Source organism: Oncorhynchus mykiss, chromosome 1 (genome assembly GCF_057628025.1).
Source record: "Oncorhynchus mykiss isolate SJ-2025 chromosome 1, ASM5762802v1, whole genome shotgun sequence".
In the NCBI taxonomy this organism is placed as follows: Eukaryota; Metazoa; Chordata; class Actinopteri; order Salmoniformes; family Salmonidae; genus Oncorhynchus; species Oncorhynchus mykiss.
This window is the reverse complement of record NC_143022.1, coordinates 18,821,577-18,837,500: the sequence shown is the minus strand read 5'-3', so window position 1 is coordinate 18,837,500 and position 15,924 is coordinate 18,821,577. Positions and strand designations below refer to the sequence as shown.

The following is a 15,924-nucleotide window of genomic DNA, read 5'->3' as shown; positions in this document are numbered from 1 at the left end:
ACATGTGGTAGAACATGCCCAATTCCATTCATTTTGCCTTGGGTCTCAACACAGAGACCCATGTACTAAATCATTTCACCAAATACGCAAGTATCAAAATTATATTGTCATTATTACATAACTTCCGAAGTCTGTGTAAAAATGACAATATGTGTAGCAAACATTTAACTTGTATTTCCCTATTTTAAAAAAATACCCTGCGGCAGCATTTTACAGAGGCTGGCTTATGTAAAATGTGCATATAGCAGCTAGGTATATTTTGTGGTTGGTTGAACTTTGTTTTCACACAAGAGAAATTATAATTTATGTTTAAATAATGCAATTCACTACCCTTTATCAATAGCTAACCTAACCTTTAGCATTAGCTACAATGGAAACACATGTATGGAAATACACATGTATGGAAATACATGTATGCAGTGTATTATGTTCTCTTCTTTCTGGTCCACCTCAACATAGCCCTATCGCTATGCTCGAACACAGCTTCTCACAACGGAAATCCTTCACATAAAAACAATCCCTCTGTATCTATACAACAATTTCAACAGGGTCTCCAAACCATATCAAAACCAATGCAGTGTTTACAGTAAATATGAGCCTGCTAAGGACGGTTAAAGGTAGACTCAGCAATATGACATCATACACAGCTAGGCGACTTCCTGCTTACATCAACAGCATTCAAATTTCCTATGACCCTTTCCAATGTGAGCATGCCTCAAGGGAGGGAGGTTTCAAATTGGAGAGCCGAACTGAAGAGCTAATAGTGGCACTCTTGGCAAATATTGTCTTCCGTTGATGTCTGGAAGCAGGAAGTCACCCCTGCTGTGTATGATGACATCATACAACTGAGTATACCTACCTACATGTACCTACCCACTATTACACCCCCCCCCCCCCCCCCCCCCTCCCCCTACCTGTCTAAACTGCTCTTCGTAAGTCCAGTCTCCGTGGTCCTGGCCGCCCAGCTGGCTGTGGGATCCGTGTGGGGGGAGGATGGCCACTCTGGGCTCCTGGTCTGAGCGGGTCCCGGTGCGGGGCCGGGCCTGCTTCAGCAGCTGGGAGTGGGCATGCAGCTGGCGGTGGGGCAGCAGCAGGGCCAGCGCCTCCCGGCCCGTGGGAAGCCCCTCGTCCACCAGCTCGTCCTCATAGTCCTCCTCCATCTCCCCCTCAAAGTCCTCCTCATCCCACTTCTGCTTTCTGCAGCCGAGAGAAAGAGCCATGCTAGCCACGTTACAACACAGTACACATACTGGTATTTACCAATGTACTGGTGTCTGGGTGACTTGGAATGATCTCCAAAAGTCCTTAAAGCTGCTGGATTTGGTGCCTCTAGGGCAATTCAGGCATATGTTAGAGGGCCTTTTTTACTAAAGAATGTGTTTGTTTCATATTATTGTGTTTTGATTTTCATGTTTTGCATTTGCTTTCATGTAGTGTGTAATTGATGAGTATATAGATATGTATTGTGTAATTGATGAGTATATAGATATGTATTGTGTAAATGATGAGTATATAGATATGTATTGTGTAAATGATGAGTATGTAGATATGTATTGTGTAATTGATGAGTATATAGATATGTATTGTGTAAATGATGAGTATATAGATATGTATTGTGTAAATGATGAGTATGTAGATATGTATTGTGTAATTGATGAGTATATAGATATGTATTGTGTAAATGATGAGTATATAGATATGTATTGTGTAAATGATGAGTATATAGATATGTGTTGTGTAATTGTTGTTTATTGATGTGTTTGACATGGTCGTCATTGTAAATACGAATTTGTTCTTAATTGACTGACCTGTATAAATAAAAAGGTAAAACATTTAAATAAAACTTATGTAAGCACTCGTGAAATAACGAGGGCAATGATTATTTTGATGGAAAGCTAGCTAACACACTATTGAAGCTTTAAAAAGGTGTTGCGTGACAGTATATAGGCTAGGCTAAAAGGTAAAGATTGTAAGTTTATTAAAATGTTCCCAAAGGTAAAACAAAACCCTAGACCAGAGCAAAGCACCCAGTCAGACTTTCAAGGTTAGTCATTTAGCAGACACTCTTATCCAAAGTGATTTATTAGGGTTAAGTGCCTTGCTCAAGGCTTGGGGATTCAAACTAGCGACCTATCGGATACTGGCCAGGTATAAGCATGTATAAGAATGTGGCAGTCCTACTCACATCATCTCCTCTTCCTCAGAGCCCATCATATCTTTGTACTGCTCCCCTTCCTCCTCCTCGTCATCATCCTCTTCTTCCTCGTCCTCTCCCCCGCTGCTGCGCTCTGACATGGGGCTGTCTGAGGCCCTCTGCAGCCCGGCCGCCACCGCCCTCATGGCTGCCAAGGCCGCCATCTGGGCGTGCTCTGACTCCGGGGCGGGGCTTCCCATCAGCTGGTCCCCAACGCCAGCGGTGGTCCGGCCGTGACCCTGCGGAGAGCCGTCCTGCTGCAGCTGCTGTTGCTCCAGTTCCATCAGCAACTTGGCCCTCTGCTGCCTGTGCAGGTTCTCCATCACGGCTTGAAGCTTCATCTCAAGGGAAAGTGATGCACCGGCCGGGGGTCTCCTTCCCCTCCTCCCCCTGAATAGCTCCAGACACAGGGGCTGGTGGGGGCTGCCGCCTCACTAAGTCCTGATGCTGAGCGGCAGGAGCGCTCTCTTGATGGGTAGGTAAGTTAGGTCCTCGAAGAGCGGGAGGGGTTCTTAGAGCAATGCAACATTCACTCGGATACTGTCCACAGCTCCCGAGCCAGAAGTCTCTAGTACTGTTTCTCTGTGCAGGGAAGGGAAGGCCAGTGGGGAGTCCCTGTGAGCGCCGTACTTAGGCACTAGCGGCTGAAGTGGTGGAAATCTCTATGTGAACCACACCGTAATGGCTTTACCAGGGCCTGTGGGAAAGAGACGAACATGAGAAAAAGCTCTAGCCACTGCTTCAACATTGTTTCTCATGTCGGTTAGCCAATATGGTTGGTTGGTTGCAGACAGTCTACATGCTGGTTTCAGTTGATGTGTCAAATGAGACAAGGATATCCCTACCGGTCAAACCCTCCGTAACCCGGACAACGCTAGGCCAATTGTGCGTCACCCCACGGACCTCCCAGTCGCGGCCGGCTGCGACAGAGCCTGGGCGCGAACCCAGAGTCTCTGGTGGTACAGCTAGCGCTGGGATGCAGTGCCCTAGACCACTGCGCCACCTGGGAGGCCCATATTTCCCTTAAAAACCTTTTTTTTAAAAAGGCTTCTAGCCAATCTATCTATGGGTAGCAGGGTTGACAAGTTATTTGTATTTATTATGGATCCCCATTAGCTGCTGCCAAGGCATGAGCTACTCTTCCTGGGGTCCAGTAAAATTAAGGCAGTTATACAATTTAAAAAACATTACAATACTTTCAGTACAGATTTCACAACACACTAAGTGTGTGCCCACTAAGTGTTATGCTCAACACACTCAGTTCACCCAACAAAACACCAGAAAATAACCAAAAAGAGTAGAACCAGCGAACTGCTTTCACACTGATTTGACAATTAGATGTTCAATGTTTGTTCTGATTTAGATACATTTTTGAAGGAATAGTTTTACCATATTAAAATGTTACAGGGTTGACCTTAAACCTGAGGGACAAATGGTAATAAATCATTAAATCACATAAAAATATATATTCAAATGCATTCATACAGGAAATAAGACTTTTTTTTTTTTTACTCAAATCTTATTTCCTGCAATTCTATACATTGTGCCATTGAGTGAAGGGAAGATGTTGAAGTTTTTAAGCTCATTTCCTGCAATTCTACACATTTTCTATGTCTTATGTTTGTTCAAACCTGAATGTGGTTCTGGTTACGGATCCAAATGAGTATGGCTGAGTTAGAGGATAGATGTATTTGATCCTTTTTTTTAACATACATTTTTTTTTGTTGACCTTTATTTAACTAGGGAAGTCAGTTAATTAAGAACAAATTCTTATTTTCAATGACGGCCTATTAACAGTGGGTTAACTGCCTTGTTCAGGGGCAGAACGACAGATTTGTACATTGTCAGCTTGGGGATTCGATCTTGCAACCTTTCGGTTACTAGTCCAACGCTCTAACCACTAGGCTGCGCTGCTGTCTAAAGAACGTAAAACGCACCCTATTCGTGGAACGACCCATAAGTCAGGAATCTTTTTTTCAGTCAGAAATGCAAATATAAGGGGAAAATCTATGGCACTCATGACTGAACAGGCCTGGTTTACATGACTTCTATGCAGAGCATGTTCTAGGATGACCATGATCTTTTTGTACTATTCTCAAGTGACTCACACCACAGCAATTCATAAGAAGGCATGTCAAACTTGGCATGACTGTAAGCTAGAAAGACCTAGCACATGCTATAAGGGGAAAGGTCTACATTTCGATTGAATAAGACCTGGGTCACATCTAGGTCAGAAAAAAGATAAGCTTAACACAGTGTCCTCGAATCAATAGCACACACTGACAGGGATATGAAGACACATTCTCCAAGCAGGTGTTGAACAGACTAGGTTGCCTCTGAAATGACACCCTGGCTAGCCTATAACTATAATGCACTACTTTTGACCCTAGGCCTATGACTCCAGCCATGATAGTGTTCATGATGCTTCTCTACTCACTGGCAAAAGAAAAACGGCACTGGCAAAACTTGTCACTTCTATGGGCTTGTGTTTCAGAAGACGTGCAAGAAATAACCACAAGATGAGCAGTTTTATTAGTAGAGGTGAGTCATTCAATATCGACTCACTCAATATTATTTTCTGGCACAGAGAGCAACTATGTCACTCCAGTTGTTGGATCCATATAGTAGCAATATGACATCATATCATATTGTATCGGCTTTTATTGCACTATGGTAACAAGACTATTGTCTGTTCATTGCAACCATAAAACAAGACATTTACATTTGAGCATATTCTGGTCTGTAAGATTACAGGCTATGGACCAAAAATGCTATGTTGATATTACATTTAAAATAATATCAAGTTAAACAGACATGATGAATCATCCAACAGTCGGATGCATTGCACCATAATTATTTATCTTATGCCAAGTTGCTGCACCCAATGTTTCACAATAACATTTCATAAGCCAGTGATTAAGCTTCACGACAGTGGTTTTCAACAATGGTGCACAAAATGTGCTTCCCTATATTTGGAAACATTCCATGACAGATAGACCATGGCAGAACAGCAAACTGGTTTCCTGTTCCTTAACAAAATACATTTAGTCGGGGGAGGTGTTTGTGGTTCCTCTACTTCAAATGCCTTTTTTGGTGTCAACACCTGTGATTTTCCACAGAAATGGCAAGATACAGCAAGGAATGAGGACTATGTGTTAGGTCATTGATTCATCATTCTGATTGGGACTGTATGTGTTAGGTCATCGATTCATCATTCTGATTGGGTCTGTATGTGTTAGGTCATCCATTTATCATTCTGAATGTTAATAGGGAACATTGAAGCGTTGCATCATATGAATCACCATTATATCAACAACTTTGGGACTATGTTGTCTATGATTCATGTGATGGTATAATTGCTGATGATGTCATGACTAATTCCGTTTCTAACGCCAAGACTAACGGGCTGAAAAATAGGTTTCTAGCCATGGACAGAAAAAACAAGCCTGATCACATAGGAATTATATTTTCTCTGTGTTATGCAATACTGATGTGTAGTGTGGTAAGCATTGTAGAGCACACAAGCTACTTTGCATCACAGGTAGACGCAACCCACTGGTGGTGAACGGCCAGGGCGAATTGAGTAACTTCACTACACTACACACAATGTGAACCACAACCTTAAGTCAACCACTTTATCATTGCAACCCGTTTACAATTCATATGCCTTTCCTCTCAAATGTCTTTCGGCTTCAAACCAAAGCAATGGACACCCATAAGTGATCTGACCTTACGGTTATTGGTGTAGGCTAGATGAAACTGGATGAGGGGGGAGCTGTCATGAAGCCAATCTAGTGGACAGACGGTTTAAATGAAGGATAAGGGACGAATGATGTGTTATTGGGTTAATCCTTTACTTACCTACTGGCACAGAGACTGAGGGAGGGGTGAGGGTGGAAGATTGCAAGGTCTGAACAAACAGGACAAAGAGATAAGGAAAGCGCTAAGGGTCTAATTCCAAAGGGATAAAGGGTCTCTGCCACCTCACATAATGGGTGCTCCAATACTCAACTATAGTCTCCTAAAAAGTAAACAAGACCAGTACAGAGCATTGAAATTGTGCATTGGTAACGTTTGAAATGTGCAGTGTATATTTATGCCGGTAATGGACAGAAAAGAGCAAGTTGAGTTCGGAAGTGTATAGGGATCTCTCCAACATATAGTGGGGAGAACAAGTATTTGATAACCTGCAAAATCGGCAGTGTTTCCTACTTACAAAGCATGTAGAGGTCTGTAATTTGTATCATAGGTACACTTCAACTGTGAGAGATGGAATCTAAAACAAAAATCCAGAAAATCACATTGTATGATTTTTAAGTAATTCATTTTATTACATAAGTATTTGATACATTAGAAAAGCAGAACTTAATATTTGGTACAGAAACCTTTGTTTGCAATTACAGAGATCATACGTTTCCTGTAGTTCTTGACCAGGTTTGCGCACACTGCTGCAGGGATTTTGGCCCACTCCTCCATACAGACCTACTCCAGGGCAAAACGGACTTTCAGCTCCCTCCAAATATTTTCTATTGCGTTCAGGTCTGGAGACTGGCTAGGCCACCCTAGGACCTTGAGATGCTTCTTACGGAGCCACTCCTTAGTTGCCCTGGCTGTGTGTTTCGGGTCGTTGTCATGCTGGAAGACCCAGCCACGACCCATCTTCAATGCTCTTACTGAGGGAAGGAGGTTATTGGCCAAGATCTCGCGATACATGGCCCCATCCATCCTCCCCTCAATACGGTGCAGTCGTCCTGTCCCCTTTGCAGAAAAGCATCCCCAAAGAATGATGTTTACACCTCCATGCTTCACGGTTGGGATGGTGTTCTTGGGGTTGTACTCATCCTTCTTCTTCCTCCAAACACGGCGAGTGGAGTTTAGGCCAAAAATCTCTATTTTTGTCTCATCAGACCACATGACCTTCTCCCATTCATCCTCTGGATCATCCAGATGGTCATTGGCAAACTTCAGACGGGCCTGGACATGCCCTGGCTTGAGCAGGGGGACCGTGCGTGCACTGCAGGATTTTAATCCATGACTGCGTAGTGTGTTACTAATGGTTTTCTTTGAGACTGTGGTCCCAGCTCTCTTCAGGTCATTGACCAGGTCCTGCCGTGTAGTTCTGGGCTGATCCCTCACCTTCCTCATGATCATTGATGCCCCACGAGGTGAGATCTTGCATGGAGCCCCAGACCGAGGGTGATTGACCGTCATCTTGAACTTCTTCCATTTTCTAATAATTGCGCCAACAGTTGTTGCCTTCTCACCAAGCTGCTTGCCTATTGTCCTGTAGCCCATCCCAGCCTTGTGCAGGTCTACAATTTTATCCCTGATGTCCTTACACAGCTCTCTGATCTTGGCCATTGTGGAGAGGTTGGAGTCTGTTTGATTGAGTGTGTGGACAGGTGTCTTTTATACAGGTAACGAGTTCAAACAGGTCCAGTTAATACAGGTAATGAGTGGAGAACAGGAGAGCTTCTAAAAATAAAAACTAACAGGTCTGTGAGAGCCTGAATTGTTACTGGTTGGTAGGTGATCAAATACTTATGTCATGCAATAAAATACAAACTAATTACTTAAAAATCATACAATGTGGTTTTCTGGATTTTTGTTTTAGATTCCGTCTCTCACAGTTGAAGTGTACCTATGATAACAATTACAGACCTCTACATGCTTTGTAAGTAGGAAAACCTGCAAAATCGGCAGTGTATCAAATACTTGTTCTCCCCACTGTATCTACTACGGACCACTTCTTGACATCATTTCCATTTTTGCTCAGAATACAGTTGGACATTTGGGAGGCCTTTTTCAGACTGTACTGAACAAAAATATAAACGCAACATATAACAATTTCAATGTTTTTACTGAGTTACAGTTCATATAAGAAATCAGTCAATTGAAATAAATTCATTAGGCCCTAATCTATGGATTTCATATGACTGGGCAGGGGTGCAGCCATGGGTGGGGGAGCCACCCACTGGGGAGCCAGGCCCAGGCAATCAGAATGAGTTTTCCAAAAGAAAAGGCTTTATTACAGACAGAAATACTCAGCACCACCCCGCAGGTGAAGAAGCCTGATGTGGAGATCCTGGGCTGGTGTGGTTACACGTGGTCTGCGGCTGTGAGGCCGGTTAGACATACTTCTCTAAAACAACGTTTAAGGCAGCTTATGGTAGAGAAATTAACATTAAATTCTCTGGCAACAGGTCTGGTGGACATTCCTGTAGTCAGCATGCCAATTGTACGCTCCCTCAAAACTTGAGACATCTGTGGCAATGTGTTGTGTGACAAAACTGCATTTTTTAAAGTGGCCTTTTATTGTCCCCAGCACAAGGTGCACCTGCGTAATGATCATACTGTTTAATCAGCTTCTTGATATGCCACACCTGCCAGGTGGATGGATTAGCTTGGCAAAAAATATCCTGCCCAACTAAGCAAATAAGAAATGCTCACTAACAGGGATGTAAACAAATTTGTGCACAAAATTTGAAAGAAATAAGCTTTTTGTGCATATGGAACATTTCTGGGATTTTTTATTTCAGCTCATGAAACATGAGACCAACACTTTACATGTTGCATTTATATTTTTGTTCAGTTTAGATAACCACTGTAATAGCCCTCTTATAGAAAGCTGGCCAATGGCGTTGGCCTTGACTACATGGTATTCTGTCACATTCCTCAACTTCTTACCTACATTTACATTTTAGTAATTTAGCAGATGCTCTTATCCAGATCAACTTACAGGAGCAATTAGGATTAAGTGCCTTGCTCAAGAGCACATCAACAGATTTTCACTTAGTCAGCTCAGGAATTCGAAACAGCAACCTTTCGGTTACTGGCTCAACACTCTTAACCGCTAGACTACCTGCCGCCTTGGAGAGAATAACACTGCCTTTATTGAGCCCGTTACATTAACAACAAAATCCTTCAGAGCATGTCACACGTACTTTCCACCAACCTCTTCCACAAACCATGCGAAAAGTCACCCAAATCTTAAATCTGCAAAGGCAGCCATAAATTATTTTGGTCAAAATTCAGAAAAATCGTAATCCAATGATCTCCTTACTATACATTTAAAGGAATCTGGGGCGTTTTCAATCAAGCACCCAAATTCAGTCATTTTGAAAAATCGGACATAGGGAGTACCCTACTGACTATTTGCTTTAACATAGTCCTGATGGAATGAAACCTCAAACCAGTTTTTATTTAACCTTTTTTCCGCCCGGCCAAACTGAGCAATCGGGGGAGAAGGGCCTTGGTCAGGAGATGACAAAGAACCCGATGGTCACTCTCGGAGAGCTCAAGAGTTCCTCTGTGAAGATGGGAGAACCTTCCAGAAGGACAACCATCCCTGCAACACTCCACCAATCAGGCCTTTATGGTAGAGTGGCCAGACGGAAGCCACTCCTCAGTAAAAGGCACATGACAGCACGCTTGGAGTTTGCCAAAAGGCACCTAAAGACTCTCAGACCATGAGAAACCAGATTCTCTGATCTGCTGAAACCAAGATTGAACTCCTTGGCCTGAATGTCAAGCGCCACATCTGGAGGAAACCTGGCACCATCCCTACAGTGAAGCATGGTGGTGGCAGCATCATGCTGTGGGGATGTTTTTCAGCGCCAGGGACTGGGAGACAAGTCAAGATCGAGGGAAAGATGAACGGAGCAAAGTACAGAGAGATCCTTGATGAAAACCTGCTCCAGAGCGCTCATAACCTCAGACGAAAGTTCACCTTCCAACAGGACAATGACCCTAAGCACACAGCCAAGACAACGCAGGGGTGGCTTGGGGACAAGTCTCTGAATGTCCTTGAGTGGCCCAGCCAGAGCCAGGACATGAACTGGAGAGGCCTGAAAATAGCTGTGCAGTGACGCTCCCCATCCAACCTGACAGAAACTCCCCAAATATAGGTGTGCCAAGCTTGTAGCGTCATACCCAAGAAGACTCGAGGCTGTAATCACTGCCAAAGTTGCTTCAACAAAGTACTGAGTAAAGGGTCTGAATACTTATGTAAATGTGATATTTATTTATTTATAAATTTGCTCAAATTAAAAATTGTAATAATAATTTGCTTAGTCATTATGGGGTATTGTGTGTAGATTGGGGGGTGGGGGGGGACCAATACATTTTAGAATAAGGCTGTAACGTAACAAAATGTTGAAAATGTCAAGGGTCTGAATACTTTCAGAATGCACTGTATATTTACTATAATTTGTTCATGTGTTTCACCTAACCTCATGACCAAAAACACACATTGCTCAAAACATCATAACCCTCCGAAGTCTTCAGTGGTGTTATGTGGACTGTGTCAATGTGCATTCCATGGGAAGTGCACCCCTATTGATAAAACTAACACAAATGTATGGTTGTATTGGACATGTGAGGCATGCACTTCTATGTTTCCTTTTCACTCTCTGGATGATTCCGACTGTGTATCTCTCTTAGTTGGGCAGGATATCAACGCTGATAACATGGTCTTTAACCCATTAGATATTAATGAAGCCAACAATAGATATAATGATTGATTCAAACTTCCTGAAATTTACCAGAAATAAGTATCACTTGCGATGAATATAATGTTAAGAAATTTAACAACCTTTATAGCAGTTTATCTAATTCCAAGAAATGCTTATTTCCTACCTTTCACTTTAACTTTTGCAGTTTTTCTAAAAATCTCCATTGTTGCCCTTTCAGAAACACGGTTGACTGAAGAGACAACCATGCTTTATGACATGTCTCCTTATAATGCTGTTCACCAGTGTAGAACATCAAGAGTGGGAGGATGAGTGTCCATTTTTGTTCATAAACGTTTTAAATTCTTTGTAAGAGAGGACCTCACACATCTGAAAACAAAGTATAAGAACAAATTTACTCACCTACTTTGGATATCCCCCAAAATATATTTGACTAACAAATTCCAAGAAACCTTAAATAATATAAAGTACTTGGAAAATCCTCAATCAACAGTTGAATAAGAAAAATGTCAATTCTCAATTTATTTTTGGAAATAAGACCTATAGTGATCCTGATGTTATTTCATGTGAATTTAATAACTTTTTTGTGAATGTGAGTTCTTCTCTGTCAAAGAAAATTAGCAAAACTGATGGAAATGGGGCCTCCTGAGTGGCGCAGTGGTCTAAGGTATGCATTGCAATGCTAGCTGTGCCACTAGAGATTCTGGGTTAGAGTCCAGGCTCTGTAGCACAATGTTGTCCGGGTTAGGGGAGGGTTTGGCCGGCAGGGATGACCTTGTCCCATCGCGCACTATCGACTCCTGTTGCGGGCCGGGCACAGTGCACGCTGACACGGTCGCCAGGTGTACGGTGTTTCCTCTGACACATTGCTGTGGCTGGCTTCCGGGTTAAGTGGACATTTGTGTCAAGAAGCAGTGCAGCTTGGTTGGGTTGTGTTTCGGAGGACGCACAACTCTCGAGTCCGTACGGGAGTAGCAGTGATGAAGCAAGACTGTAACTACCAATTGCATACCACAAAATTGGGGAGAAAAAGGGGTAAAAAAAAATACAAAAATAAAATACTAATGGAAATCCCTTGGATTATATTAAGGGACATTTCCCTTCTCTGCTCAGTTTGACCCTCCTGATGTAATGGAGGTGATGGAGGTAATTGGTAACTTAAAGATATCAGCAGCAGGTCATGAGGAGAGTGTTGCCTCTATGGTGAAATCAGTGTCTTCCTTGATTACTGAGGCTCTAATGTACAGTGCCTTGCGAAAGTACTCGGCCCCCTTGAACTTTGCGACCTTTTGCCACATTTCAGGCTTCAAACATAAAGATATAAAACTGTATTTTTTTGTGAAGAATCAACAACAAGTGGGACACAATCATGAAGTGGAACGACATTTATTGGATATTTCAAACTTTTTTAACAAATCAAACACTGAAAAATTGGGCGTGCAAAATTATTCAGCCCCCTTAAGTTAATACTTTTTAGAGCCACCTTTTGCTGCGATTACAGCTGTAAGTCGCTTGGGGTATGTCTCTATCAGTTTTGCACATCGAGAGACTGACATTTTTTCCCATTCCTCCTTGCAAAACAGCTCAAGCTCAGTGAGGTTGAATGGAGAGCATTTGTGAACAGCAGTTTTCAGTTCTTTCCACAGATTCTCGATTGGATTCAGGTCTGGACTTTGACTTGGCCATTCTAACACCTGGATATGTTTATTTTTGAACCATTCCATTGTAGATTTTGCTTTATGTTTTGGATCATTGTCTTGTTGGAAGACAAATCTCCGTCCCAGTCTCAGGTCTTTTGCAGACTCCATCAGGTTTTCTTCCAGAATGGTCCTGTATTTGGCTCCATCCATCTTCCCATCAATTTTAACCATCTTCCCTGTCCCTGCTGAAGAAAAGCAGGCCCAAACCATGATGCTGCCACCACCATGTTTGACAGTGGGGATGGTGTGTTCAGGGTGATGAGCTGTGTTGCTTTTACGCCAAACATAACGTTTTGCATTGTTGCCAAAAAGTTCAATTTTGGTTTCATCTGACCAGAGCACCTTCTTCCACATGTTTGGTGTGTCTCCCAGGTGGCTTGTGGCAAACTTTAAACAACACTTTTTATGGATATCTTTAAGAAATGGCTTTCTTCTTGCCACTCTTCCATAAAGGCCTGATTTGTGCAATATACGACTGATTGTTGTCCTATGGACAGAGTCTCCCACCTCAGCTGTAGATCTCTGCAGTTCATCCAGAGTGATCATGGGCCTCTTGGCTGCATCTCTGATCAGTCTTCTCCTTGTATGAGCTGAAAGTTTAGAGGGACGGCCAGGTCTTGGTAGATTTGCAGTGGTCTGATACTCCTTCCATTTCAATATTATTGCTTGCACAGTGCTCCTTGGGATGTTTAAAGCTTGGGAAATCTTTTTGTATACAAATCCGGCTTTAAACTTATTCACAACAGTATCTCGGACTTGCCTGGTGTGTTCCTTGTTCTTCATAATGCTCTCTGCGCTTTAACGGACCTCTGAGACTATCACAGTGCAGGTGCATTTATACGGAGACTTGATTACACACAGGTGGATTGTATTTATCATCATTAGTCATTTAGGTCAACATTGGATCATTCAGAGATCCTCACTGAACTTCTGGAGAGAGTTTGCTGCACTGAAAGTAAAGGGGCTGAATAATTTTGCATGCCCAATTTTTCAGTTTTTGATTTGTTAAAAAAGTTTGAAATATCCAATAAATGTCGTTCCACTTCATGATTGTGTTCCACTTGTTGATTCTTCACAAAAAAATACAGTTTTATATCTTTATGTTTGAAGCCTGAAATGTGGCAAAAGGTCGCAAAGTTCAAGGGGGCCGAATACTTTCGCAAGGCACTGTATATCTTCACCAAATCTATGGTATTGTTCCTAAAGATTTGAAAATTGCCAAAGTTATCCCCATCTATAAAACTGGGTATCCAAGATCTTTTACAAATTATCGGCCAATATCTGTACTACCGTGTTTTTCTAAAATCCTAGAAAAATTGGTGTATAAGAGAATGTTGAAACATTTAAATCAACACTGCATTCTATATGAGCACCAATATGGTTTTCGTAAAAACTACTCCACAGGTATGGCTCTTTTGCAACTTCTGGATAAAATATTTACAGCCCTTAACAATGAATACGCTCTGGGCATCTTTTTACATGTATCCAAAGCGTTTGAAACGGTTGATCATGAAATATGACTTTATAAATTGCATTATTACGTGTTTCATGATTATACATATAATTTATTATAGAGAACAATTTGTTTATGCAAACGGATGTGCATCTACCAAGGCCAAGATATCCAACGGCGTGACACAGGGTTTGATAATTGGACATTTGTTATTCCTAATCTATTTCAATGACCTTGCTGCTGTGTCTTCTACCGTACTTCTCATTCTCTTTGCTGAGGATACCAATTTTATTTTATCACACAAGAATTTTGATTCACTAATTAATGAAGCCAACTCAGGCATGGCCACATTTTCTGAATGGTTCCAGATAAACAAATGATCTTTAAATGTAAAAAAAAAAATCCAACTTTATTGTATTCGCTAGTAAGAAATATTGTAAATATATTGTGTTAAGTGTGTCCTCTTACACACACATTTAAACAAAACAACCCAAAAAATGTATCGTGATTACTGATCATACATTTATAATTAGTAGGTTTTATTATCTGTTTTAACAAACCTTTTGTATTTGTGTATTGTATATTGGGCTTCCAACCACACTGTTTAGAAAAAATTTATTTGTTTTTATCTGTATTTTTATCTGTATTGTTGTTTTCTTTGGCAAATAAATTAAACTTCTCCACATTTAATTTTCCCCATAGGGGATTTTTAGAAACATTTAGGGGCGGCAGGTAACCTAGTGGTTAGAGCGTTGGGCCAGTAACCGGAAGGTTACGGACTCCATCCTAGCTGGAGGGGTGCTCTCATCTTATCTACGAACACAGACAGGGCTCTAACTCCTCTTGCTCCACAATGAAATAGGGTGCAGGCCAGGCAGCAGGCTGTTAGCCAGCATAGTGGAGTCTGCCACTAGCAGAGTCAGTGTAGTCAGCTCAGCTATTGAGACCGTGTCTGTGCCTCGACCTAGGTTGGGCAAAACTAAACATGGCGGTGTTCGCCTTAGCAATCTCACTAGGATAAAGACCTCCTCCATTCCTGTCATTATTGAAAGAGATCATGATACCTCACATCTCAAAATAGGGCTACTTAATGTTAGATCCCTTACTTCAAAGGCAATTATAGTCAATGAACTAATCACTGATTATAATCTTGATGTGATTGGCCTGACTGAAACATGGCTTAAGCCTGATGAATTTACTGTGTTAAATGAGTCCTCACACCTCCTGGCTACACTAGTGACCATATCCCCCGTGCATCCCGCAAAGGCGGAGGTGTTGCTAACATTTACGATAGCAAATTTCAATTTACAAAAAAAAACCTGACGTTTTCGTCTTTTGAGCTTCTAGTCATGAAATCTATGCAGCCTACCCAATCACTTTTTATAGCTACTGTTTACAGGCCTCCTGGGCCATATACAGCGTTCCTCATTGAGTTCCCTGAATTCCTATCGGACCTCGTAGTCATAGCAGATAATATTCTAATCTTTGGTGACTTTAATATTCACATGGAAAAGTCCACAGACCCACTCCAAAAGGCTTTCGGAGCCATCATTGACTCAGTGGGTTTTGTCCAACATGTCTCTGGACCTACTCACTGTCACAGTCATACTCTGGACCTAGTTTTGTCCCATGGAATAAAATGTTGTGGATCTTAATGTTTTTCTCATAATCCTGGACTATCAGACCACCATTTTATTACGTTTGCAATTGCAACAAATAATCTGCTCAGACCCCAACCAAGGAACATCAAAAGTCGTGCTATAAATTCACAGACAACACAAAGATTCCTTGATGTCCTTCCAGACTCCCTCTGTCTACCCAAGGACGCCAGAGGACAAAAATAATTTAACTGAGGAACTCAATTTAACCATGCGTAATACCCTAGATGCAGTTGCACGCCTAAAAACTAAAAACATTTCTCATAAGAAACTAGCTCCCTGGTATACAGAAAAGAGCCGAGCTCTGAAGCAAGCTTCCAGAAAATTGGAACGGAAATGGCGCCACACCAAACGGGAAGTCTTCCGACTAGCTTGGAAAGACAGTACCGTGCAGTATCGAAGAGCCCTTACTGCTGCTCGATCATCCTATTTTTCCAATTTAATTCAG

The 15,924-nt window shown here is 41.9% G+C and overlaps 1 protein-coding gene across 3 annotated transcripts in view; it reads right to left on the bottom strand.

The window, feature by feature from the left end:
• Positions 1-15,924, bottom strand: part of arid3a (AT-rich interaction domain 3A) — a 60,055-nt gene that overhangs the window by 21,594 nt on the left and 22,537 nt on the right. For 2 of the 3 annotated variants that reach the window (XM_036956952.2, XM_036956872.2), the window contains exons 2-3: positions 2,186-2,891; positions 915-1,197 (exon numbers count right to left, since the gene is read on the bottom strand). The exons of the other annotated variant lie outside the window; for it this stretch is intronic. In XM_036956952.2, coding sequence (XP_036812847.1) covers positions 915-1,197; positions 2,186-2,535 — 633 coding nt within the window. In that variant the 5' untranslated portion in view covers positions 2,536-2,891. The remainder of the gene's footprint in view (positions 1-914; positions 1,198-2,185; positions 2,892-15,924) is intronic. 3 annotated transcript variants of the gene reach the window in all.